This window comes from Opisthocomus hoazin, chromosome Z (assembly GCF_030867145.1).
Source record: "Opisthocomus hoazin isolate bOpiHoa1 chromosome Z, bOpiHoa1.hap1, whole genome shotgun sequence".
Taxonomy (NCBI): Eukaryota; Metazoa; Chordata; class Aves; order Opisthocomiformes; family Opisthocomidae; genus Opisthocomus; species Opisthocomus hoazin.
The window spans coordinates 9,738,089-9,764,548 of NC_134454.1; the positions used below are offsets into that span (position 1 = coordinate 9,738,089).

Below are 26,460 nucleotides of genomic sequence, written 5' to 3' on the forward strand. Positions count from 1 at the left end.
GCTGGGCGCCGGGGGAGGCGGTGCGGGTGCGGCTGCGGCCCCCCCTCGGGGCGGGACGGCTCGGCCGGGCTCAGCCCTGCCCGCCCAGGTGCTCGCTGCCGGGCGCAGGTGTTTAAATAGGGGCGGCCGGCGGGCCGCGGCAGTCCATCGCACCGCGGCCAGGTAAGGGCGGGCGCTCGGGAGCCCTTTCGCCGCCGACCTTCTTCCCGCGCCGGCTCCGCTCTGCCCGCCCCCGCTGCGTGCCGCCGCGGCCGGGCGCTTCCCTCGGCCGCCGGCAGCTCCCGCCGCGGGTGGAAGAAAGCGACCGGGCGGGCAAGGGAAATGGCGGGCGGAGCCGTGGAGCGCCGGTGCGAGGGGAGACCGGGGGCAGCGGGAGGCGGGGGGGGGCCGCGCCGTGCCGCTCGGCAGCCGCCGCGTTTCTTCTCTCGCCTCAGAGGCGGGCGAGGGGTGGAGGTGAGGGCTGTGCCCCCGGCGTGTCGCTCGCCCAGGGAGCTGGGGCTAAGAAAACCCTCTCTGTCCTCTCCCTGGAGAGCCCGCAGCGAGCCGTGAGAGGACGGGGTGCCTCGGGAAGGCCCTCCGCGGGGCTCCGGGTGCCGCCGCTGGCAGGCAGCGGGGAAGGCGCTGGCGAGGCGGCTCTCGCCGGGGTGACCGGCCGGGTGCCGCTCCCTCACCCCCTGCCCCGCTCCTTGGGCCAGCGATGCACGGGGGCCGTGCTTTTGGGCATGGTCCGTCCTCTTGGAGACCGGGACGTGACCTAGAAGACTTGGAGAGCAGCGTGCCTGATGGGCTGGTGCGTGAGGAGGGGTGTGCCGTGGGGATGCTGCGTTTCCCAGGCTGGGGTAGAGCTGAGTGGCTTGTCCGTGGGCTGGCTGTGGCTTAATGCCCCACGCCAGCCTCCGGACACCGGGACTGGAAGGCTTTGGGCAGCTTTCGGAGTCCTGCATCTTCCTGATGGTCGCAGTTGTACCCTCTCAGAGATCTGTAAGACTGTTTGGCTGTGCCTTTTGCTGCTTTGGGGCACGTCAGCCCCATGGGACAGACCTTACCAGAGTTTGCCAGAAATTTCTCAGTCTTGTGTTACCTGTTTGAAGAAAGTTACCCCATGCACCAGTACAGGCTTGGGGCGGACCTGCTGCAGAGCAGCTCTATGGAGGGACCTGGGTGTCCTGGTGGACGACAGGCTGACCATGAGCCAGCAGTGTGCCCTGGCTGCCCAGAAAGCTAACGGGATCCTGGGGTGCATTAGGAGGAGTGTGGCCAGCAGGACGAGGGAGGTTCTCCTTCCCCTCTACTCTGCCCTAGTGAGGCCCCATCTGGAGTACTGTGTCCAGTGCTGGGCTCCCCAGTTCAAGAAAGATGACAAGCTACTGGAGAGAGCCCAGTGAAGGGCTACAAGGATGGTGAGGGGACTGGAGCATCTTTCCTGTGAGGAAAGGCTGAGGGAGCTGGGTTTGTTCAGCTTGGAGAAGAGAAGGCTAAGAGGGGACTTTATAAATACTTGTAAATATCTCAAGGGTGGGTGTCAGGAGGATGGGGCCAGACTCTTTTCAGTGGTGCCCGGTGACAGGACAAGGGGCAATGGGCACAAACTGAAGCATAGGAAGTTCTGTCTGAACATGAGGAAGAACTTCTTCCCTCTGAGGGTGATGGAGCACTGGAACAGGCTGCCCAGGGAGGTTGTGGAGTCTCCTTCTCTGGAGATATTCAAGACCCGCCTGGACAAGGTCCTGTGCAGCCTGCTGTAGGTGACCCTGCTTCGGCAGGGGTGTTGGACTAGATGACCCACAGAGGTCCCTTCCAATCCCTACCGTTCTGGGATTCTGTGAAAGTCAGCTCTGGCTTAAAGTGTGTCCGTCTGCCTTCTGCCCAGTCTCCCTGCAGGCACTCCAGAAAACAGGAGCTGCTTTGTCCCAGCTCTTACATGCCATGAGTGTGTCCTGTATAAAGCACCCCACACACATGCATGGGACCCTTCAGAGCCAGTGTTGAATCTAGGTGCTGTCCTAGTTGTCTGCATGGTGTCCAACCAATGGGTTACCAAACCATGCTTTGCAAGCTCTGCTCTGTGCCCAGATAACCTTTTGGGGTCCTCGTATCCAGCCATGGCTTTGGGACTCTTACCTGCCAATGGGGAAGGTTTGTAGACCAGCTTTTACTCTAGCTGTTTTTCTACTGTAGCACGTGGAGACAGACAGTATACTGTTAGTAGCTCCTTCACAGAGCACAGTTCTGTCTGGTGCAGGACAGAATCCCTGATTCTGCTGGTTTGTGGTGAGAAGGATCCCCGACACATGCGTGCCTGGGGACTGGCAGGATTCTCCCCATTTTCTGGAAATCCCTACTGCAGCTGCTTTCCAGTGCTGCTCCAGGCACTGACTCCTACCCCACCTCCAATGGTTGCAAATAACAGCATAGCATTACCCTTCTTATACTGTGAGCTGACACAATTGTTTTGTCAACCTGTGTGGGCAGATTTTCTTTCTGTGGCATCTGTTCCCTGCTTAGACATCTGTTTGTACAGCATCCAGACCTTGGAAATCCTCCTGCTGGGATATCAGAGTTTTATGTTCCATGAGATAAATTAGAGACTGCATACACAAGAGAGCAAAATGGATATATTTGGCATCTTAAAACTTGTTAGTGCTTGTAGTTTTAATGTTGCTTGGAAGTAGAAAACTGAAAGTATGCCCTGTTGGGCATTTCCCTGTAGCACTTTTATATAAGTGATTAAAAACATCATGGGGAGGGGACAGTGTGGGGATGAAGGTGGCAAACTCCAATTTAGTTTAACGAGCTGTGCTCATGGATGGGTGCTTCTGCTGAATGTCAACTTAAGAGTACAGTGGGGGGGGGAACTGTGATATGATAAAGAACAGAAAATGACATGAGTACAGAGGCGTATGAGAATGGAGGACAAAATTTGATATAGGGAGTGAGAAGTGGAGAGCCATTCATGTTTTGACACGGCAGTTAAACTGAATGAAGTTTAGAGGACTTTTCCTTCTCTTTCCAGGTAGCTTGTCCTATCAGGAGTAATGGTTTAATTTGAAACCTCGAAGGAAAAAAAACACCCCCAAAAAATCCAAAAAACAAAAATTGTGCAATGGAAGTGGCACCTTCCTAGTAGCAGTTCCAAAATTGGAAGTATGGGTGAAAACACTTAAGTGGAAAACTCTTGAAAAGGATGGCTTGTGAATTCTAATGGGGTTTCCATTGTGGGCTGCAACTGGCAGGGTACTGTAGTTCTTGAAATAACAACACGGGCCGGACCAGTCCTTCTGCATGAAATGATTTGGGCGCTTTTGCGAGTGAAAAAGCAGGAATGGGGCTTACTCTGGGAATCATAAAACAGAGGGACAGCAGTGTTTTAATTCTTCCAGTGCTTTTTTCTCTTAATCCTCAGTTCCTGAATTCGTATGACTGCATAAGACTATCAAATTTCATATGAGAGGGAGTAGATTTATAGCCTTGGTGTTTGCAATGGAAACCTTGCACAATATGAACTCTGAAGGTTCAAACAGAAAGCAAAAAGTCCCAGCTCTGTCATTAAAACTTGTAGTTTAAAATCCTTGGAGTTCTTCATAATATGAGAGTTGCAATACAAGTGTTACACAGAAAAAAAGTGAAGAAATTGTAATGTTTCTTCCTGTTCCATATGCCTGGCATGGGCCAGACTTACAAAAGGGTAAAACACTACATCATTTAAGTGAGGCTCATAACCAGACTTCCTTGACAAGCTATGTTTCTAATTCCCTTTTCCCTCATACTTAGCTGCCTTCACACTACTGGATTTTGTTCTAGCAGCTTCTGACTGGTATTTCCATGTCTGCTCTGACTTGGGGTCACTATCAAGGGAGCGTTCCTGTATGTCAATACACCTGTGGAGATACTGGCTTTAATGGAAGTATTTCAAGCACATAGTCAATATCAGGCTTGCTTCTTTCTTAAAATACTTTTTATTTAAACACGAGAAATAAAGCTTAATCTTTCATTGGGTTCTATTAAAATTTGGTGGTAGTGTAAATGAAAATTAGTCCTCCCTTGGATTTTACAGAAAAAAATCTGTGGCTTTCATCTTCAAAGCCACAACAGACTGTTCTGAATGTTCCTTCTTTTGTGGCCTGAAAGAATTAAGAAAATATGCACATGCTTCATTTCTAATGTGTGTTTTAACTTAATCTCATAACAAGAAGATTGGTGGAAGAGAAGCAGGCGCTGTGGTGGAGTAATGAGAACAAATCTCTAGATTTTTCTTCTTAATGGCTAAACACTTGGGATTCACATTATTTCCTTTTGTCCTAATTTCCTTGTGCTTATGTCCATGTTTTCTTCCCTGGAGGGAACTGCAAATAAAGGATTCAGAGTTCTCTCTAATTATAGTGTGTTGCTGGTACAATGGCTAATATGCCTAAGCAGAAAAGTATCTCAAGACAGTTGTGTCTGAAACTGGGCTTTGCTGCTTTGTGTTCTGTTGTATTTCAGAGGCCCCTTACTCAGTTTTGTTCCTGTGTTGGTAGGTCAGTAGATCTGAGCCACCCCAGATCAGGTATGAAAATGGGGGAAATTTCAAGGCCTGAAGGAGTGTATGTAGTTATGAAAAACAATTTTACTAACTTAGGAAAGACCAGTGAAATCGAGGAAGGATGAGTGACCAACCTAATCCATTTTCTCTGCTCAGAAGTAAAGCCTTCAAACTTACTCCAGCTCATGCAGTATTGGAAGTGTGCTTGACTAAAGGTCTTCAGTTTGAAATCTATTAGAATTTCTTTAATTTCTTCTTTGTGTGATACTGTCCTGTCTTCAGTGCTCTTTGTGACCATTTTTGTTTCCAGAGTGAAGGTGTGACTCTTCCACCAAGGGAGCCTCGGTTAGCAGTCTTTCAAATCAGTCTTAGTAGTGGGGTAGACTGAATTCAGAACAGTGAAGAAACACTTAGTTTACTGTCCTGGGTTTGGCCAGGACAGGGTTAATTTTCACCGGACTCCAGGAAGGGGCACAGCCGGGGGGTGGGGCTGACCCCACCTGGCCGAACAGAGCCCGGTGTTCCATACCATGTGACGTCACGCGGGGTTCCGACGGGGGGCGGTGCGGCGGGAACGCACTCGCGGCTTGGGCGGGCGCAGCGCCGGTCCGGTTTCGGGAGAGCGGCTGTTGTACGGTTCGTGGTTGTGTTTTCTCCTTATTTGTATCGTTGTTGTTCCTGTTTTCCCTCTGTTTGCTGTTCTGTTAAACTGCCCTTATCCCGACCCACCGGTTTCTGCCTCTTTCTTTGCATTCTCCTCCGCACGCCGGCGGGGGGAGGGGCGGCCGCGTGGCGCTTTTGTTGCCGGCGGCAGCCGAAACCGAAACATTTACAAATTAACTGGCCACAGTAATGCGATGCATTGAGGGAGGTCTCTCAGCTTTACTGTTCGAGATAGAAATGAAGTCTTCCAGTTGGCTTCCTTCAGTGGCCGCCTTGCTGTGTATTGCAGCCTGTTTCCTTGCCTGTAGAGTCTCATGCTTATTGTGTGTTTTACCTGCATGCTGCTCTCTGCCTTCTCCCGTACTGCTGGCGATCTGGTTTGATGTTCAGCAGTAAAACGTCTAGTAACCTCGCCATTTGTGTATCCGCCTAACTGATTCTTTAATTTGAGCCTACTCTTACAAGTGGCTAAGTAAAGTTACTTGATAGATTGCCTTGCACTGCAGACAGACAGTTATGTATTTGAGTGACTAGTGGGTTTTATGGCTGTGTTTTGTCTTCATCCCAGTGGGGCAATGTGCAGTTGCTGGGGACTGACGCAAAGCTTGTTGTGGCTGACACATGTCAATGGTTTGCTTCCAGAAATCACGTAATACTTGGTTTTTTTGCAGAATAACTATTGTTGAGGCGTGTGTAAGGAGGAGTCAAGCTTACTTGCCTTTGACTTCCAGTCATCTGAATTGGTAGCAGGGCAGTGAAAGCCGGTGAAGGAAAGGCTGAAGGTTAGCTAACAAGTATCAGTAACTAAGCCAATTCCCTGCTTCCATCTGTGACAAACTGCTCCAGTCCCTATATATCCTTCCTGATGTATCCAAGTCGTAGACGAAGTTGTCTGTCACAGGAGGCTTCTGGTGAGGGAAAGAGGGCAGTGTTAAAACACTGCGATCTAAGCATGCTTGAGTACCTCCTACACTTGGTAGGTGGCAGCTTTTTCGTGGTCCATCCAGATTTGTTATTTTCCATGGTCTGAAATTCCCCTGGATTTCAGATTGGCCTTTGATGGGTCGTAGCCATTTGGACCAAGATCTTAGTGGTTGCTAGTCACTGTGGTGTGGAGTACAGGTGTAGGCCAAAGTGCAAGAGCAGCACAAGCTTCCTTGTGGGTAATGGCAGATTTTTTTGTTGTTGTTTTTTTCCTAGAGCTCGCTGAATGGCACTCTGTCCTAACTTTTTTTAGGCTTGCCCTGTCCTGGTTTCTCCACATCCAGCAGACTTGTCATCCATACTACCATATGGACTGTTATTGGCATCAGCCGTAGTTTCTGTTTTCTTCTGGTTTACTTCTGAATCTAGACTCCTGTGGGCTCAGAAGCCTTCTGGAAGGCACCTTGGTTATATTTCTTTTTAAAGCTTTCATGGAACATAGACAAAGTATTCAGGAGCAGGGGAAGTTGAAATGAAGTGTGAGCAGTATGCTCACCAACTCTATGGAACTAGTGAGACTTGAAGTACACAGTCTTTACTATGGCTTCTTTCTTTTCCCTTTTTTTTCTTTCCAGAGCGGAACCAAAAATCTTCTGTACACTTGCTCTTGCATCTGTGTAGAACAGGAAGCTGATCTAAGGAAAGAAACAGAAAAGTTTTTGCCTGTGGAAGGAGAAGCAAGATTTATATGCTTTGAAAAGGTATGTATTGGAAGATTGACTTGGTAAAAAGTCCAATAGTCATCAATGCTCATTTGCATGAAGGTTCTTTCAAGAATTGTCCCTTCCTGCCATTCACTACAGAAATTTCCCCTAGCTTTCTGTTTTCAAGGGGAAAGCTATCCTGTCCTTGTTTCCAAGATTCAGCCTTTGAAAATAATGTCCCCTTAGTGATAAGACTGTGAATCTAAAGAAACAATTAATTCAGCTGTGCAACAGCAATTACAGGTGTTTTCAGTCTTAACTGTAAAGCAAGTTGTCTTTTCATTGGCATTCGATGGCAGCAGACCTGATTAGGCCCTCTAGTCCAAAATAGAGGTACTACAAAACAGAAAATATGCCAAGGGTATACAATGTAGGCTGAGTAGCAAATGCAGAAGTAAATATTGTAATGTAGCTAGTTCCACTGCTCTGTTTTTTTTTTCTTCTTTTGATTCATGTGTTTTCTTGTTCACAGATCTACTGTAGTTTTCTGCCACTTAATGCTAACAGGAAAAAAATCCCGACTCATCTGCTTGAGGAGATTCTGTTGTGGTGTATCCAATGGCTGTTCCTGCACCAGGAGGTGAAGGAAATAATGCACAACATGGGAGACTTATTTTTTTCCTTTTTGTTTTTGGAGCTGTGTTGCTTTGCGCTGGATTCCTGCTTTCAGTCTTTATTCTACAGTCGTACCCATCTGGAACCTTCAGTGACTGTAACAAGGTCCTGAAGGCTGCTGGGCCTGTGCTGGCTGTAGCTGGACTTGTTTGTGTTTTACTGGCACAATCAAAAGCCAGGCTGTATATAAGACAAAGACAATTGCAAAATGAGCAGGTGTACAGCCTTGTTTTTTGTCATGGAAGCTGTCAGTTTGCCCAGTTTCTCATATTTGGATTCCTGTTTTTAACTAGTGGAATGCTAATTAGCATCCTGGGCATTTGGGTTCCTGGCTGCAGCACCAGCTGGCAGAGCGTGCAGCTCAACCACACTGGCAGTTCTGATGTGGACCTCCAGGGCTGTGGATTCCTGTCACTTCAAATCATGGGACCTTTGATTGTGCTCACTGGGTTGTGTTTCTTCGTGATAGCTCATGTTAAAAAGAAACAAAACTTAAATCTCAACCAAGAATCTTGTGAAAATGAAGAACACCCGCAGAGCCCTGAATCTTTTCAGGTTACAGTAGGTGGGTAAATAATGTGTGAACTCTACATTTGAGAATAAGTATGGGGGTTTTTTCCACCAATGATTTACCTCTTAATATTACTGATTTGAGGTCTAAGCATGTCCATTCTGGCATGTCAGACCAGCCAAAACAGAAGAATGGTGTTTTGTCTTGTATGCTTTCTGTATGGTCACTTCAGTTACCTTTCTCTTGGAGACGAAACCTCTCCTTTGGCATAAAACGAAAGGTGTGACTCCGTGCAAAAGAAGCCACATAATCTGACACAAAGGAGTCCAAGCCCACTTCCTTTCCCAAAGGGTGTAACTGATACTACAACTCACTACTGTAACTGATACTACAAATGACTTCTGTCACTGTATTTAAGATTTATTGTAGCCATGAGCTCTGACTGCTTATGAATCAGATTTTCCTGTTTAAGCAGTGTACTGTATTTTTTTAATAATGGCCGCATCTTCCATCAGTCAGAGATGTATAATCACAAGATGATTGTTAATTGAACTGTATTTGGGTAAATGTGATATGTCCCCTGTGTATAGCACTGCTTTTAATACCCCATGAATACATTCTATGCATAGATTATTCTGATAACTTTCTAGCTCTCAGAAAGGATTAATGAGTCAATCGTAGCATTGCTTGACTGTCATCTAACTGACTGGACTTGAAATTAGTTATGCAGAACTTTTTTCCTTCTGCCTGTCAAGCCAGTGTACAGACCTGTAACCTAGTGATCCTGAAAATGTGAGGGTTTAAAGTCAGTTCAAAGGATCGTAGAAAGAAATTCAGGTGGTGTTTAAAGGTGAGAAAGTAAAATTAGCAGGTTCCTGTTATACTTCCATCAGAAAAAGTAAAACTGAAAGGCTGAAGGCTGAGGTCTTGTTAGCATAGTGATGTTCTGGAACAGTGGTGACTCAGCTAGATAACACCCTCCACCTGACTCAGCGTTTCTGATGCTCCCTGAGCTGTCCTAGCACACAAATTACAAAGGAACAAAGGTGCCAAGCAGCTGTGAATGTTTTTATAAACTATGCAAGCTCAGTGACCGATACAAACTTTCTGTTTAAAAAAAAAATTTCAAATGCCTCAATTACAAAGTTGAAATTGGCAAATATGCTGTACAGTACACTTAATAGTGACTTATATTTCAGTAGCATTGTGGTACTAATGTTAGTAGTGTGCCTTCAGCTCTGAGTGATTTAGTACGGAAACTGTAAAGGTGCACAAAATCAGTCATCAGACCCATTAATGACTTGAATACTTTTGTTTTAACACTGCAGTAGATGTGGAGAAACTTAAACTGCCCTATTTTAGATATATGAGGAAAACTAAGCACTTGCCTACCCTCAAAGTGAGCCAACAGTAACTGTGTGCTTTGCACTTCCAGTTTCCAAAGACAGCCAACAGTGAAGAGGTTTGTGTCTCTTAGCTAGATGGAACTCTTGCCCTCCCCAGCTGTATTTTCTAATTGAAATCTTTGTTTTATGAATATGCTGCATCTTTATTTTGGGATAATTTTGGTTTTGAATATACCTCCAATGTACTTTAACAGCCCAGAATATAACAGTTCTGTATGTGGGATCTTTGCACTTTATCTTAAAAGGTAGACAAGTATAAATACTGTGATTCCAAAGACAGGAAATATTCTAGGATACAATTAGAATAAACAGTGGTGCTCAATTTTTCAGAGGTAGTAATTAGTGGGTTTTTTCCCAGGTGATGCTGTAATGGTATTCCCACCTCCACCACCTCCTTATTTTGCTGAGCCTGTGTCACCAACAGTGACACGTTGTCTTATGTCAAGTGGTTTGCCAGCAAGTGAAAATCCTCCACCATACCACTCCATCTTCAGCAATGGGTAAGACTGCTTTCTTCTCTGTTTTGGGAAGTCCAAGATGTTTCTCAAGGTATCCAATACCATGTTCTTCAGTAATCACTGTGAATTAACTCTCTACTAGGCACTACAAAGTTTCCTAGTCCATCACTCAACTGACTTCAGATATCTTACTTGAAATGACATTGAAATACCCTGTTATAAAAGGGGAATCACAAACCACAGGGTGTGTTTCATGAGGTCTAAATTCTTGCCAGTTTATTATGACTGAAAAGAACTTCTGAAGTGAAAATAAAGCCTTACATCAGTGGCCTTTATTTAAATATGCTTAGATTAGATTTGTTCCACAGATTGTCCGAGAGAAGGTGCCCCTGACAGCAGTGCCACAGTGGCATATCCACACTGCCGGATTTTAGGTAATCGCTGTAGAACCAATGCAGCGAGCCCTTTGTGGCACCTATCCACAGGTCGTGTGACCCTGGGAATGCCATTTCAGTGTGTTCTGTTCTCCCTGTGACCCTTATGTCACTGCCCTGAGGAAGTGAGACCTACCATGCTGATCTGCCTTGTTCCTGCCGTGGTGATATGTTGAGGTGAAAGGATACCTTGATATTGCAGGAGAAGAGCAGGAGGCTCTAGGGAGCTTAAAAGGGGGGTTGCAATGCCAACTTCATCTCAAAATGTGGCACCCTACCCATGCAGCCGCTCTTCCATACATTGAGTACAGCTGATCTGATAGATGCTGCCACCACCAAGCTCAGGGAGCAAGAGCTGCCAACTGGCTGAAGAGTTGCCTGCACCACAAAAACTTGCAACATTATTTGTCCCCTGGGGGTTACCACCAGTGGGCTGTGAACTTGAGGGTGAAAGAGGTCACTGCAAGGGCCACATACTAGGAGCCAGAACTAGGTCTGACCAGGAGAGCTACGTGCCCAGAGCCCTGAACTTATTTTCAGACTCTTAATGATGCAGAATTGACTTGGCTTTACCTTTTGGAAGGTCCTGTGTCAGCATGTTTCTGGTCTGTGAGTCAGTAGGTGGTGTGGGACATTTTCATTGGGTGACTTCAGTTTACAAGACTGTACCTGCAGCATCCTAAGCACCAGCACTGCAGCAAGAGCCCAGCCTTCCTGGCTGTGTCCAGTTGGGCCATAGCTTTAATAGCTTTCCACTGTGTGACAGACTTCTCCACTCATATGAGGCAGTGTGTTCCATGACCAGCTGTACCAGCTGTGTGCCTGATGTCGGTATTTCTTCTAAACTCTAGTGCTAATCTCCCTTTTGAAGCAAGCAAGTACAAACCCTCTTCCTGCCCAAAGACCTAAATGCCACAGGAGGAGGATACTTCTGTTAGCAGTGGTGCTTATTCCTGTTACCACGCTGCGTGCAGCCATGTCTGTGGTTTTTTAGTCATCCTTTGAAGTATACCTGGTGGGTTCTTGAGGCTGAGCCCTACTGTGCGAGGCACTCTGTTCTCTAATCAATCACCATCAACAGCTCCTCATACTGTCTTTCATTTCCTAGTGCCCTCCTCCAAACATTTTCTCCCTGTCTTTGTTGGAAATGGCAGATGTCTATTTCTGTTGCTATTACCACAAGCCAGACTGTTCTTCTGCCTTTTCTCAAAATCACCTTTTTTTTTTTTAACATCGAATAAACAACTCTGTCAAAAACCCAACTCGCTCTTTGTTGCTACTAGTGCAACGCCTTCTAGTGCACAGTGTGACTGGTCACCCAGACAAAAAAAATGGTCAGGTACATGCCTCCTAGGGAAGGGTGACACTCAGTGTTTGGTTCCCAGTGACTGAGGTTCAAATTTGAGTTGATGACTTGTGCTGAGGGATGTAACACCTAATAAACCCTAGCTACATATGTAATTCATTCAGTCTGCTGTTTTTCCACTTGAATTGTTCCACAGAGTTGATGAGAATCTGTTGGTTACTCAGTGCCCTAAACACCTGTGGATTCAGAGTGACAAGGATAGATGCAGGGATGAGAAGATGTTGGGGTTGATCAAGCAAAAGTGCTTTACAGAGAACAGTGGATCTCATGACCAGGCACCAATTGTTGTGTGAAGAAACATTTTTAAGTAGGAAAGTCTTTGCCTGTTCTCATTTGGCAAGTGAAATACATCAGCTCTCAGAGCTATGCTACTGCCATCAAAGGACACCCACAGCAAACAGGAGAGAAAACAAGCTCCTGCTGCTGCAAGTGGGAATTTACATGAAGTTTTAGTGTTCTTATTGGGCTGGGTGAAGGCATCCACAGCTGGAAGGTATTTCATACCAGCTGCTTCTAGTCCTGGAGTTAGGCACCACACTGAGCCTGTCTGTGCTAAGCTCCAGCATCCGCTGTAATTCCCTTCTGGCATGTACATCCCACATGTACACACAAAGCAAATGGCTGTGTGTGGAGAAATGATTTGCCCTGAGTGTGAACTCAGACCTCTGGTAGACCCGAGAGTCAGTTCAAATACGGTCCAAGGGCACCCTCAAAAAACATTTCAGTTTAAATACATTTAGAAGACCGGTATGGAGTGGATAACTTGGGAAAATATGGGAACATACATGTTCTGCTGTAGCCTTACAAGCAGCTGAGAGAGAGAGTGACTCTTGTACCACCTATCTGTAAAGGTACAATGCACAAAACTGAAGGCGACAAGTCTTCTCTGCCCTGTATTTTCAGGCCCTGAGTTCAGATGTGGGCTCCCTGACCATGTGCTTGGTAAAAGGTGTGGATTATCAAAGGGTATGAAAGGATGCAAGCAGCACATCTTCCACTTAAAAAAAAAAAACAACAAAAAAAAAGAAGAAAAACCACAAAACCAAAGGGCAGTGAGGAATAGCAAAAAAGGCTAGTTCCTCAGACTTCTTGTGGACTCTGCCTGCTGGTGCGCATACCAGGTGATCACTCTTCCCTTCACCCATTCTTTTACAAAATCCCCTGCAGCTGGATCAGCTGCCTCAAGCTGCAAATGTCCAGTTCTGGTGCTCTGAACTTTGTGTGTGATCCTATCAACTCAGTCATCGTTGGTTGCCTGTCTGGATGACTATGTCTGGCGAACATATGTACACAAAGAGGCAGTTTGTAGCGCAACTTGTTGGGGCAGTTTCTAGTGGAATGGACGAAACACCCCAACCTTGGATGCAGAAACCCTGACTGCTTGCTTTGGTGTTCTGTGGCTGGGGGTGCTCTAGCTGTCACCCTTCCATGCTCCCCAGGGTGCTCACAGAGACCCCATGAGTTAATACCACCTCTGGGTGTTTCACACGATCCTGCTCTCCCATGGCTCAGCACTTGGTAGCAGCCATGGCCTCTTGACTAGTGCAGATTGCTTCCCAAGCCCTTTCATGGAGAAGCAGTGGCTTCGTTCCTCCTAACGTAGTGACATGGTTGAAGGTCCCGAAGCTGGAAGGGAAATAGCCATTTCATACAGGGATGGTTACTAGGCAAATGTGATTTGCCTCTTCAGTCCATTGCTCTATGTTCTGTCAGCAAGTGCTGTGGTGGAGGCTGTGCCGGACCAGAGAGCTTGTAGGAAGCCAAGTCATGGTCTGATCCCAGAAGATGAGGTCACTGCACTCTGTATTCCTGCTCCTCACACAGTAATGATGAGGGTACAGATGTATGCACAAAGGCAAAAGTCAGCTCTGGGAGCAAGTCATGAGGAACGAGTTCTTCCCTTTCCTCGCGAAGCAGCTGAAATAATACGCTGAAGGCCGGCTCCAGGGCAAGATGAGCAGGGTACCAGAACCACGCAGGTACAACAAACTGGGATCAGTTAGGACAGTCGGAGGAGGGCAGCGAACACTTGTCTGCCCTCCTTACTGTCCCTGGCAACTTAGCAGTCTGGTCGTGTCCAGTTGCTTCTGTTTCTCCAGCTCTGAGCAGGAAGGCTACTTCTTGTGTCTGTCGTGGGTTGCTGGAAAGCTTAATAAAAGTTTCAAGTTGCCTTTCATGTAAGATCTCAAATGCCTAAGGACTGTGATTTTTAGAAGGCAATTCTAAGTCTAGTAACTGTCTTTCAGAAGGGAAGGGGATAGTGTGTGTGTGTGATATAATTCAAAAGAGAAGATATATTAGGAGCTCTAAGGATCAGAAGAAGATTTAATAAGATTGTGAGATGGTCCTGCTAGCAGCAGCTAATACCCGTAAGCCAGGCTGTGACTGGTGGTGTGAAAGGTTAGAAGGGAGCTGGTTTGCCCTTCCCCTCTGAAGTAACAGAATTTTTGTGTGAGTCATAATGTAGCCCACAGAGTGAAATGCTAATGCTTGTGCAAGGCCTTTGCTTCAGGGATTTTTAGGGAGTGTGTGCATACATGTGTGTTTATGTAAGCCAAGTGGAATTTCACTCGCTGTAGAGAAATGAATTATGCTAATATGCAGTTTTGTCTTTTATAGAGCACAGCTTGCAGATGATGAAAGAACAGTTGCTGTTAGAGACTATGAAACCATATGTACAACTTCTGGAAGCAGCTCACCTTCAGATATTTTACCGATGCTATACCTCTCCTCTGAATCACCTCCAAAATATGAAGAAAAAGCATCAACAGCAAATAATGAATATTCATCATCATCTTCTTCGTGTTCTTCATCTATTTCCTTAGCGACATCTGACACCAGCTCATAGAGGACTGTCAGGGAGACTTCATTTTTAAATTAAATTGTACACTCAGATTTACAATTTTTGAATTTATTTACGTTTTGTAATAAAAGCAGTGATGTTGGCTTTGTCTAATTTTTCATCAAAAAGCATGAATGATGAATTTGGGTTTCAGGAAATATTAGATAATGCTTGGCTTCTAAGCAAGTAGTCTGAAGGGATTCAGTTCACTGCAAGAATGTTAAATGCTCATCGTGTTCTATTACAGCTTCGGTTTCTACTTTCAGTTGTTCTTTATATAATGGAGGCACTAAGTGGACACCAACTTTTTTTTTGTTTATTTTAATTAAATCTGTTTGCAGCTTCAAAAATGAAGGAATTAGGAAGTAGTGGGGGTTTTTTTATTACTTTTGTGGAAAATACTTATGTGCAAATTTAGTGACTTCATATGTCTCTGAGGGCATCACAAATAGAGTTATTTAAGATTGGGACCAAATATGTTACAGAGAACTTAAATGGTTACTTTTTGGTCTGCCTGCTAACAAACACCACAGCTTAATTTCGACCTTCTCTGGTTCTATGTAAGTATAATCCCTGTGAAAACCAGTTCTAGCCAGCAGTTAAGAGCTCTAAGGCAACATTGAGGATAGTTAATAGGCTGACAGTTTAACGTTGGCAATGACTGATTTCAGGGGGATTATACTCCTGTTATATATCATCATTCAGGGTGTGTACAAGAAGTGCTTATTTTGTGAGAGTGACTGCCACTCAGCAGTGTTATCTCCCAGGTGCAGATGTTACTTATCAGCAAACGCAACAGAGGCAGTTTCATGAAAGCCCACGGAACAGATGTTTTTAACTGACATAGCACTTGGCAGACACTTCAGAAACACAGCCCTCTTCGCTCCTTTGTCTCTGTGCAGCCCCTGAGTTAGCGGCAGCTGCCTGCCTGCAGGACGGTGTGACAACAGCTTCTATTTTGCAAATGTTTGCGCCCATTGCTGAACTGAAGGATTTGCTTGTAGTAAGTATCAGGAACTGAATTGCTGCTGACCTTTGATGCTTTACAACTTGCTCTGAACCCTGTTTGAGAAAAACAGATCTGATTCTGTGCCCAGAAATGCAAGGTGACAGCGCTGCTGTTGGGGCTTGGTTCAGTGTGGTGAACTTACCAGCATTAAAACATCTTGAAAGAGTGATCTCTGTCTTGTTCAGCTGAGTGTCTGAGAACCTAGCTACACCTCAGCTTGCCTGCTGCCATGCTGAATTTCAGGGAACCTGCCTGTGACAGAATGCCAAGCTTTGAATTAAGCATTTGAGTTCTGTGCCTACAAAAGGGTGATTGCCTCGTGTCATCTTGATGTGATTAAGCCTCTCACCTGCAGAGTTCCTCACAGAGGTGTTCAGGAGCTCCTGCGTCTGGCCGTTCATTTCCACCTCTGCGTTGTTCTCCCAGTTGTGCTGGGCCAGCTCGCTGTGCCGCCACACAAAAACAAACCAGGCAGTGGGGGAGGTATGTTTAGCCAGCAATAGAGCCGAGGGGCTTACGCATGCAGAGTAGTGAGCAAACGCAGCGCAGAGAGGGATTTAGTGTGGGGGAGCTGATTAAACTGGCATGACTCAGCCATGGGAAATGTCTATATGAAGAAGGGATCCACAAAAGCCACCAGGCATTTTGTCCTCTTTTCTCCCAAGTGTTTTTTACCTCATGAGTTTTTCAAGGATGCTGTTCCTTGAATGCCTTCTGTAATACAAGCTATCATTTACCATCTTTTTGATTTTTTTTTTTAAAGCTTTCGTTTCTAACCTGGTTTTTAACAGTGGTGCATACAAAGCCTCACATATGTCAAAGGAGCTTGTCTTTCTCCCTGGGTTTGTCATACTATTATATAGCAAATACAGAAGCTGTGGTATTTTACCTAAAAGATCCCATGCAAACAAAGACTCGTGTTGGCTTTGTTCTGTTGTTTCAATTACAAATTATCACTCGCTTGCTGAAAAGGTTAAACATCAAAAAGCATTTAAACAAATATTGAAATGTGTCTTTCAAAAAAAAAAAAATACAGTTGCGCCTGATTGCTCACTGTGAAATTGTTAACCCTTTGTGCTGCCCAGAATTTGCTTAGCTGTTCCCAAGATGTGCCCAAGAGACCGGACATATCCAGTAGAATATGTTGACTCTGAGCTGAGTCCTCTGGAACTGAAATATGATCTTACATTTCTTCGAGGTTATTGTGCTTTGGTCCTCTGCTGCAGAGTCTCCAGTGTGGATCACTTTATTTCTGAAAAAGCACTCTTCGTGGAAAGCATGCTTTAGACAGCTGCTGACCTGACTCTTTGGATGTCAGCAGCCGAATTTTCTGGGAAGGGTAGGTGCATCATACCTCTGAAAATGAGGACTGAAAAGAGAATTTCTCTCTGTACCATTTTGAGAAGATACTTAGGAAATAGTTCAATGTACAGCTGTATTAGCGTCCTCTATTTTTGACTTGGAGAATCATTCCTTGAAAACTCGGTGGGTGTGCTGGGTGCACCTCCATAACCTGCTCAGCACTGAGAGCTAACATAGCCTGGGCAACAGTATTTGTTCAACTGTGGTGTCGAAATCTGTTTCAGCAAGGTCAGAAAGCGTGAGTGAGAGGCTAGCAGATCTGCCTCCACCACTGAAGGCTTACCACTGGGTGAACAGCATTAGTGGGAGGAATTTTTGATGTGGGGATAGTAGGGGCAAAGTGTCTGTACTAGAAAGGAAGCAACACCTTGTAAAACTATAAAAGTAGCTTAAAATAATACGGAATAGCATTTTTACTGAGGAAGTGAGATACTTTACTGTCACACTAATGGTGCTATAACCCCCTTTCTGCCCTAAGGTTAGCTGAAGTGTTTGACATACAAATGCTAGGGAGCAAATCAAGCTGGTTACTGATTCACACTTACTTAAACAGGCAGAGTGGGGGTTAGGGATTGCTTATCCTCTGTAAGTGAAGTTAAGGTGTCTCTTCCTTGCTGGCTGTACTGACATTGCTGTTTGTAACTGCAACGCTACAGTCCTTTGGATATGAGAAGGACTGACGAAAATATAAATGGATGCCTCTTCTCTTGGAGAAGTCTTTCTTCCTGCACGACCAGCAGCATAAAAAAGACCGGAAAGCTGACTCATCTGAAAAGCTGAGGTTGCACAGATCTCTGCAACGATGCTATGTTTTTAGGATAGCAGCACCCACTGGGTTGTACCCACCCCACCCTTGTCCTTTGTGGTTGGTAACGCTGTATCTATCTACCCTTTCCCATCCCACCTCTTCAGAGCCAGGGCTGGTGGGGCATTTCTATGTCCAGGCAGATGACTTTGCCAATACCACCACCTTTCCGCAGTGAACGTGTCAGCCTTTATCTAGATCTGTGCTCCTCCCTCTATCACACATGCATGTATCTGGTATGGAAATACTTTCACTTTGGTGTGCCTGCTGACAAGACAGCATTCCCTGTGAGCATATCAAACCACTTTGCGGTAGATGCAGTGGTGGGCAGCTGGCTGAACCTGCTCCTTGCAGCCTATTTACGCTTTGAGAGTGGCAGCGCAGTAGTACAGGGCCCCGGGGTGCAAGGCCCACTCATGGTGGTTCTTTAGGTACTGCTCTTACACACGTAATTGGTGTTTTCTACTAAAGATACCATGTACAGTCACCTTTCTCTAGGGAAAATGTCTCTCTTAGTCAAATCATTGGCTCCTTAATCTCCCTGCAGTTTGACGTTTCATTATGGAGCGGCACTTTGTACCTACTCTTTTTAAAGCGAATCAGCATGCAGGACCATGGTATAATATTCTTTTATACGACATAATTTCTGTGACTAAGTCCCTGACTGTATTATTGCAAGTTTTCAGATGACAACAAGCTGAGTGGTATGGTCGAGACACCAGAAGGACGGGATGCCATCCAGAGGGACCTGGACAAGCTGGAGAGGTGGGCCTGTGTGAACCTCATGAGGTTCAACAAGGCCAAGTGCAAGGTCCTACACCTGGGTCGGGGTAATCCCCGGTATCAATACAGGCTGGGGAATGACAGGATCGAGAGCAGCCCTGCTGAGAGGGACTTGGGGGTACTGACAGACGAAAGGCTGGACATGAGCCGGCAATGTGCGCTGGCAGCCCAGAGGGCCAACCGTGTCCTGGGCTGCATCAAGAGAAGCGTGGCCAGCAGGTCGAGAGAGGTGATTCTGCCCCTCTGCTCTGGTGAGACCTCATCTGGAGTACTGCGTTCAGCTCTGGAGCCCTCAGCACAAGAAGGACATGGAACTGTTGGAGCGGGTCCAAAGGAGGGCTACAAAAATGATCCGGGGGCTGGAGCACCTCTCCTATGAGGACAGGCTGAGAAAGTTGGGCTTGTTCAGCCTGGAGAAGAGAAGGCTGCGGGGAGACCTGATTGCAGCCTTTCAGTACTTAAAGGGAGCCTATAGGAAAGATGGGGACAATCTATTTAGCAGAGACAGCAGTGACAGGACGAGGGGTAATGGTTTTAAACTAAAACAAGGTAGGTTTAGGCTAGATATAAAGAAGAAATTCTTTACAATGAGGGTGGTGAAACACTGGAACGGGTTGCCCAGAGAGGTAGTGGAGGCCCCATGCCTGGAAACATTCAAGACCAGGTTGGACAGGGCTCTGAGCAACCTGATCTAGTTAGCAATGTCCCTGCTCGCTGCGGGGGGGTTAGACTAGATGACCTCTAGGGGTCCCTTCCAACCCAAAACTTTCTATGATTCTATGATTCTACAGGCATTTAAGAAAATAAAACCTCACTATAATGGGCTGATAATGTGAAGAACTGTGTAAAAATTAATAGCAGAAGGAGAAATTATTACGATGATCAAGTGAAGGTCTGTCAGTGTTTACTACGATGACTCTGGAAACAGGTTAGAGAAGTAAGGAGGTACAGAGCATTACAGAAAACCTGCCTTCAGCAGCAAGCATGGCAGTAGAAGTCTGCATTGTCGATAGAAAATTATATAGAGGAACAGAAGGCAAAGCAGTGCTTGTGTTCAGGGGTTCCCTGAAGCACATGGGAACAAAACCGTAGTGAGATCTGAAAACAGCACCCATTCTGAAAAACCTCACTCTGACCAATTCCTTAGCTTTCCCAAAACTGTTTTCATTTGTTTAGGAGTTATTCCAGGTAAAGGGGGATGCATTTAGTAAATTAGCATCTTTAAGTAAGTTCCTAAAACATACACTTACTTGGCAATGGAAAGTACTGGTCTTAAAAAATCAGTGTCATCCAGTAATCTCTAAGACCTTGACAGCTGCCTGAATGCAGCATTGCCATTGTCTGGGGAAATAATGGAAAAAATGTGGGGAGGCTTAGAGGAAATCGTAGATTACAAAGAGGGGGCAGTTTACAGGGAAAGGTGTCATTTCAATCCTGCTGCACCAAATAGAAAGTGCTTTCCATCTCATTTTTGAAGTTGCAAGGGACAAACGACCTGTGTTCTCCAGCTCTGCTGTGCACTTGCTCAACAACCGTGAAGTGATGTCCTAGGCCAGAGGCAAAGAGCGTCAGCCATGGGATGATGCAACAGCCAACTTGCAAAACGCTGACTCCAGCCAGCACCTACGGACCATTGCGTAGGACGGAGGAAGTGCTCCACAGCACAATCCTGTTGCAAATAGTTGCTGCAGAGTTCTTGAACGAATGAGAGGAGGAAGGTGACACTACATCTGTATATACCATTAGTTACACAGCTAGTATGATATGATGCTGCTTTTAAAGGGATGTTGGAAAGCCTGGAAGATTCAGCAAACAGCAACAAGAATGATTCATGGTATGGAAAAACCGGACTTGCAGAGAGCAGTAACAGAAGATCATTCCATTAAGCTTACCAAATACAAGTTTAAAGGTGACTTAGGTTTTGGCTGTAATTACCAATACAAGGACAGCTTATCTAGTATTTCAGCACTTTCTAATGTAGTTGTCATCATACAAAAACCACTCCATTGCAAGACCTAACACTTTGCTGAAGTGGTGCAGAGAGTCCTGACTAGACTTCGTGCTGAGAGAAGGGCCCATCTTAAGTGTGCTTGTCATAAAATTTGTTGACACCCTCAGTAATAGAAGAGACATAATAATGACTTAGGAAACTTCCCAGACATTTCTTAAAGGAGTCCAGCACTAATATTCCTCAAGGTCTATCTGCTAAGAGATGAGAAAGACATCTGCAACTGCATTCATCGGCTCTGAAAGCACCAAATTCAGGGAGCAGTTCCTTTCAGAAGCGAGCTGCTGTCACACTGTGTGATACGAGCGCACAGCTAACTAAAGGCACCTTTACTGATTTTGAAGAATCAGTCTGAAAGGTGAGTTTTCTAGTTCTAGAGCTATTTTTATCTTCTAAATCTCAGGATATGCTTGATTCCGCAGAGCTGCTGGTAGCAGGAGACAGCATTACACGTTTTGCCACTTGAGGAGTAATCTCTGTCCTGTGTGTACTCCCCTACCATGCTAGTCAAAACAGATCGAGTGGTTGGGGTTTTTCCCTCTTTAAGTAATTATACAAAGACACTCTACCAGAACCCTCTGACAGCAATTACTTTAGTCTGAAACTGTTAGGAAACAGAAAATCTCGACATTCAGTTAATTTCTGTGTTTAATATATGTGACGTATGTCCAACAGAATAATTCATTGTGATGTAAAAAATATATTCTAGGTACTTCTGAGTACAGCGTAAGCTCCCTTGTTTTACCAGGTTTAACATTACATTAGATGCTTTCTCATTCCTGCATGGGTGCACTGTTCAGGGTATGTGGGCTTTAATCAGTATAAACTTCGAGGAAGGGGTGGAGATCCCACAACAAAAAATGTCCACAATTAAGGGGTAATTACAGAACAATTATGCTACCTTCAAACAGCTGGAAAGCTTTGGCTGGCTTGAAATAACTTTTCTCCCACAACCAGCAGTTCTCCCAGGCTGTTCAGCACTCACCACTCTGTTGCTGCTTAGCCTCCCACCCACCCACTGCTCCCCCTTGGCAAAATATCAGAAAGCCTACTTTGGTATTTCTTAAACCACAGAAGCTCTGGACTGCAGAACGAGCTGCAACAGAGGTCCAGGCATGGCTACAAATGACACGCTTCAGAGCGCTGCAAAGCACTCCCCGCAATGGCCACGCATTTTCCTGCAGATCAGGGTTGCCGGAGTGGTTTGAGGGTTGGACTAGATGACCCACAGAGGTCCCTTCCAACCCCTACCATTCTGTGATTCTCTGATTCTGTGGTGGCCCAAAGAGAGCAAGAGCTGCCACACGGCGGTTGACTAAACGTATGCTGTCCATATGTTGGATGCATCAGCTGGCGGGGGGCCTAGGAAAAGCTGCGGTGGCTGCAGCTTCCTTCTCTCCCGTCTGGCGTGGGCACAATGAGGAAGTATCTGTGGGTGCCAAATTAAAGAAGAGGACATACAAAGAGATAAGCAGCCGTGCAAGGGTGAAGCCATTTCGGAAGCGATGGTGGTAATTCAAGAAGTCTTTAGTATTGGCTTCAGGCTTCACTTCCCAGACCTTTATTCTTCTAAGCAAAGTTTATTCTTTCACATGATGGACTCTGTTAACCATACACGCACAAACTTCTTGTATAACTAACCTGAACCTTCGACTTTAAATGCTCTGCCGGGTCCCTTGCAAGCCCCCTTTCTCTTGAGGCAGAAGGTACATTACACTCAGTAATGGAGCAGAACAACAACAGTGTAGAAGATTTCTCCTTGAATGTCTTTTCTGTCACTCCTTATCAGCCAAACAGATCCGATGTCCTGGTGTCAGATGGGGATAAAGCCGGCACCACTTTGCTCTTCTCAGGTGTGTTTTTGGGACTGGTGGGGATCACTTTCACTGTGATGGGGTGGATAAAGTATGATGGCGTTACTCACTTGGAGTGGACTCAGTTACTAGGGCCTATTCTGCTGTCTGTCGGGGTGACTTTTATTCTGATTGCTGTTTGTAAATTTAACATGCTTACGTGCAAGCCCTGTAAAGAAAGAGAGGAAAATACCTCAGACCTCGACCAGACTGCGAGTGGACAGTCCTTTGTCTTCACCGGCATTAACCAGCCTATAACTTTCCACGGTGCCACAGTGGTACAGTACATCCCTCCGCCGTACCCAGCCCAGGAAGGTGTTGCTGTGAGTCCTGGCTACCTTCACCCAGTGCTCGGCTGCTGCGGTGCTGCTTCCTCCAGCGCCCCACCGATTCCCACCCCAGGCTTGGCTCACTTCTGCCCTGTCTACCCCCTGGATAACCCAGCTTTTACCGGAGACGAGATCTACACTATCTACCCTGCAGAGAATACCAGGAATCAGAGGTACATCTTCTGAAATGTGTTTGGGCGCAGGCTTCTGAGTATTTTAAGTGCTGTGTATGGTTTCAAAGGAAACAAGAGCTAGTGCAGGGTGTTATCCTTCTTCAGACATTTTTTTTTTCTTTATTAGGAGTTTTTCTTGAGTAAAGACTATGGAGGCATACTTTTCCTGAAAGCATTTTTATCCAAATTAAATTCACTTATGAATCCCTTTCAATTTTCACTCTACTAAATCTCTTGTTATTTTTGAAGATATGAGTATACATACTTCTGCCCATGGGGTTTTTTTAATGCTTATCTTACTGCCTTTAGACTGTTGAGCAGAATGTTATTGTATGTACAGCCAGAGGCTTCCACTCAAACACAATCACAACACCCGAGTCAGCACACAAACAGCATTTTTACAACAATGCAAGAATCAGTTTGGTACCAGATACTCTGCCTCCTGATTATGCCTGGTCACAACATACTCCTCTCCCGCTGTAGCATCCTTCCAGCCCTTACTCGTTTCCTAGTTTGAGGGAATAAGCAAGATCACTGATATTACAGAGCAGTATGAAATTGCTTTAATCGGACACAAAATAATTTTATATGGTTCTTTCCTATAAGGAAAAATATTGTAATGATAGGAATTACTCAGAATTACATCCTTCCTAGAACACAAGTCACTTTTGGTTCATTTATCAAAGTGTTTGAAAACCTGCTGACTGACCCATTGTCCTCAGCAGCATGTGTGACAGGCATAGGCAGCATGAAAACAAGGGTCACCTCCTGACACTTTTATACTGCACAAAAAGAATACAGCAAACAGTTGTATCGCAGTAAAACTTCATCTCATAGCATCTTCTCAAGCAGACAGGAAGCACTGTGCCCAGATAGGGCTTACAGGATGGAGCACTGAGGTTACCTGCGTGATTTGTGTTTGCTAAATTCTTTTTCCTCCTGCTCCTCTTCCTATTTTCAGGTCAGAGGACAGTCCTGATGAGCCAGAAGAACTGCTGGAAGACTACGCCTATGATGACTTGTCACCTCCACGTTATGAGGAAATATACCCACTGTCTTCATAAAATAACCGTGGACAACAGATGACAATTCTAAGAGACATCAGCTTTCTAATCTCCAAGAATATTTTCTTTAAACACTTGCATGATAAGCAAGTGTGAGCAAGACCTTGGTACTGATACACAGTTCAGTATCACTGAAGATATTTAACCAATCCCTTCTTTTTCTCCCTCAAAATTCATTAGCCTTTGCTATGCAGTTTAATAGCAGAGCTATTAATTACTTAGTAGCAAAGCTACCAGTAGTAAAGCTATTAAACTCAAGGATCTAAATCCATATTAGGGTTCCCCAGCAAGAAGCTGGATTTTCAGACTTGCTGAAACTAGTGTGAACTGTGAATGCGTAAGGTGTTTGTGGAAGGTCGTGATTGCTCCTAGACATTCAGCATCATTAGAAAATGCTTGATTTATTCTTTATATATTTTACCTCTTGATTGCTTGGGAAACTTCAAAAGTGCTCTGGTGTCTGATCCAAGAAAGTGCCTATAATGTCTTAGTTCTGTCTGATTCCTTAGATTAGCGCATTCGTTAATAAGTCCAGTCTACAGATTACACTTCCGCTGCTTGGTTCACCTGTACAACCCAGCCACGTAGCCGTTTTTGGAGCACCCTGCTTGAACAAGGTCATCCCAGAACAGAGCACATACAAGTAGCGAAGTCTGACCTTTTTTTACAAAGAATTCTAGGAGATCTTGCATGCATCAAATTCAGTTCCCCACCTGTCGGGATGCACTGTTTCCCACCAGGAGTCCTAAGAACTACTATGGTAATGTCTCTGGAGAAAATGGCACCTTTCTGAAGCCTTAACAGAGGTGTGTGGTCCTATCAGTTTTGAAAGCTTTAACAATCATAGCTTCTTGCTGCACCCTCACTCTATGGAAGAGCTGTGGTGGAACCCCTTCTGAGGGCCCTTCTCGTCTGAATGTGCATCCTAGACACAAAGCTCAGGCTGTAGGTTCCCCCAGAGCATCCAGGCAACTATGGGCTGCAGTGAATTTTCTTGTTCAAGTTCAGCTTTCAAGATCAACATGGTTCCAGGCATTGTATCCACAAATGGATTTACAGACTTGTCTAACAAAGGATGAGGTGCCTAAGCTCCGAAATCTTGCAATCCAGAATGGAGGTCCCCAAAAGCTTGCTCAGGAGCTGCCTAAACCCCAGAGCAATGAGAATGCCACGAGTCCTTTTATTTTTATTTTGTATTTCCACATATGCTTCAAGTTCTGCTTTTGACTGTGCCCTAGAAGTGCCCTGACACAGCTGGACAAGCCAGTATCTCCCCATGCAGGATCCCATCAGTTCTTCCTATCTCACTCAAAGTGCTCAAACCAAAAGCTGTTTTCAGCCCCCGTGTGCTGGAGCAGGCACCGTGCAGAACGATCTAGAGGGCAATGGTCACCATCCAAAGTAACTGCGTGGTGTGGTACTGGTGTTGCTGGCGGCTTGGCTCCTGGCTTGGAATAGCATGGCTAAAAGCAGATGTCTATTGCAGAATGCATGAACTTTCTCCCACTTGCCAACACAGCTGTCTCAGCTCCTGCCAGTTGACATCGATCTGTGATTGATCTTGTTCCTGAGGGCTGCAGAAGCCTGGTGAGTGTGGGCAACCAGTACATACCCGGCAGCTGGAAGTCACTGAGTGTCCATGCAGCCTTGCTAGCACTCAGGAGAAGTAGCTCTGAATGGAGAGGTCCATTCAGAACATTGTCCACTTGCATGGAGCTGCAGGTGCACACCGACCTGCCTGTCCTGTATACTTAGAGGGTGCCAAGAAATAAACCATTTTTGGAGGGGCACAAGATATCCACTGTGCTCCACAGTGATGGACATGGCACTGACAGAGGTCGTGTTTGGGACACAACATTTAAACCAGCTCAAAGCTGGATTAGCAAATGCAGCAGCAGCTACTGGACAGTGACTACAAACTATTGTGCGAGGCTTTTCTCGCTAGAGAAATATGGGGCATGCTGATTTTCAGCAGCAACGGCGTGGTGTTCTCCTGTATAGCTGGAGAAGGGCAGGCACTCTGTATTCAGCGTGATCTCTACGGGATTGAGTGAGAGAACAGAAGGTCTAAAAATAAATGCGAGTTTCTCTTATGGAAAGCTCTTGCTCCTCTTCCAGAATTTACACGAAGGTGAACTCATCCTCCCTCCACAGCAGGAAACTGGAAGGTGCCGAATTCCCTGTTAGTTCCACATGGACAGATCCCTGCACTTAGCACGTAGATCTGCTGACGCCAGCAAGCACTGCAGGAGCGCAGAGGTCAGGCTTGATGGATCCAATTGCAGGACCAGGGTCAAAATTTCTACCCGATCACCCTCCCCCACAACAAGAAAATTCCTTCAGTCAGCAACCACAGACTTTGCTGCTGTTCTTTTTTTTCTTTTTTTCCAAATACATGTCGTAAGCATGTTTCATGGGGATATCATAGATTTATTTGTATGACATCATTAAATCCTACTGTCAGACTAAATATAAGAAATCCAGAAGGTTGCACTGTGGACTCCATATTGGTTTTAAAGTTTACTTCTGTAGTTCATTGGGAGATCCCTGCGTTTCTTTTTAGAGAGAA

The 26,460-nt window shown here is 45.6% G+C and overlaps 2 protein-coding genes across 5 annotated transcripts; both read left to right on the forward strand.

Moving 5' to 3' along the window:
• Positions 1–45: 45 nt before the first annotated feature.
• Positions 46–22,690, forward strand: TMEM171 (transmembrane protein 171). 4 transcript variants are annotated; one of them, XM_075410794.1, is made up of 7 exons: positions 46–162; positions 6,745–6,870; positions 7,346–8,053; positions 9,764–9,905; positions 14,283–15,508; positions 18,361–20,830; positions 22,602–22,672. In XM_075410794.1, exons 3-5 carry the CDS (start codon positions 7,432–7,434, stop codon positions 14,509–14,511), a joined length of 993 nt encoding a protein of 330 aa, XP_075266909.1. In that variant the 5' UTR covers positions 46–162; positions 6,745–6,870; positions 7,346–7,431; the 3' UTR covers positions 14,512–15,508; positions 18,361–20,830; positions 22,602–22,672. The 4 variants fall into 4 exon arrangements, with proteins under 4 accessions (XP_075266909.1, XP_075266910.1, XP_075266908.1 ...); XM_075410795.1 differs by lacking the exon at positions 22,602–22,672 and adding an exon at positions 22,493–22,578; XM_075410793.1 differs by lacking the exon at positions 22,602–22,672 and adding an exon at positions 22,262–22,325.
• TMEM174 (transmembrane protein 174) lies at positions 20,838–26,460 on the forward strand. The gene is made up of 2 exons (XM_009938183.2): positions 20,838–22,827; positions 23,789–26,460. Exons 1-2 carry the CDS (start codon positions 22,196–22,198, stop codon positions 23,889–23,891), a joined length of 735 nt encoding a protein of 244 aa, XP_009936485.1. The 5' UTR covers positions 20,838–22,195; the 3' UTR covers positions 23,892–26,460.

Coding starts and splice junctions, on each gene's coding strand:
- TMEM171 (XM_075410796.1), top strand. CDS start 7,432: ATGGCTGTTCCTGCACCAGGAGGTGAAGGAAATAATGCACAACATGGG. Junction 8,054..9,763: donor ATCTTTTCAGGTTACAGTAG/GTGGGTAAATAA, acceptor GTTTTTTCCCAG/GTGATGCTGTAATGGTATTC. Junction 9,906..14,282: donor CACTCCATCTTCAGCAATGG/GTAAGACTGCTT, acceptor TGTCTTTTATAG/AGCACAGCTTGCAGATGATG.
- TMEM174 (XM_009938183.2), top strand. CDS start 22,196: ATGGAGCAGAACAACAACAGTGTAGAAGATTTCTCCTTGAATGTCTTT. Junction 22,828..23,788: donor GAGAATACCAGGAATCAGAG/GTACATCTTCTG, acceptor TCCTATTTTCAG/GTCAGAGGACAGTCCTGATG.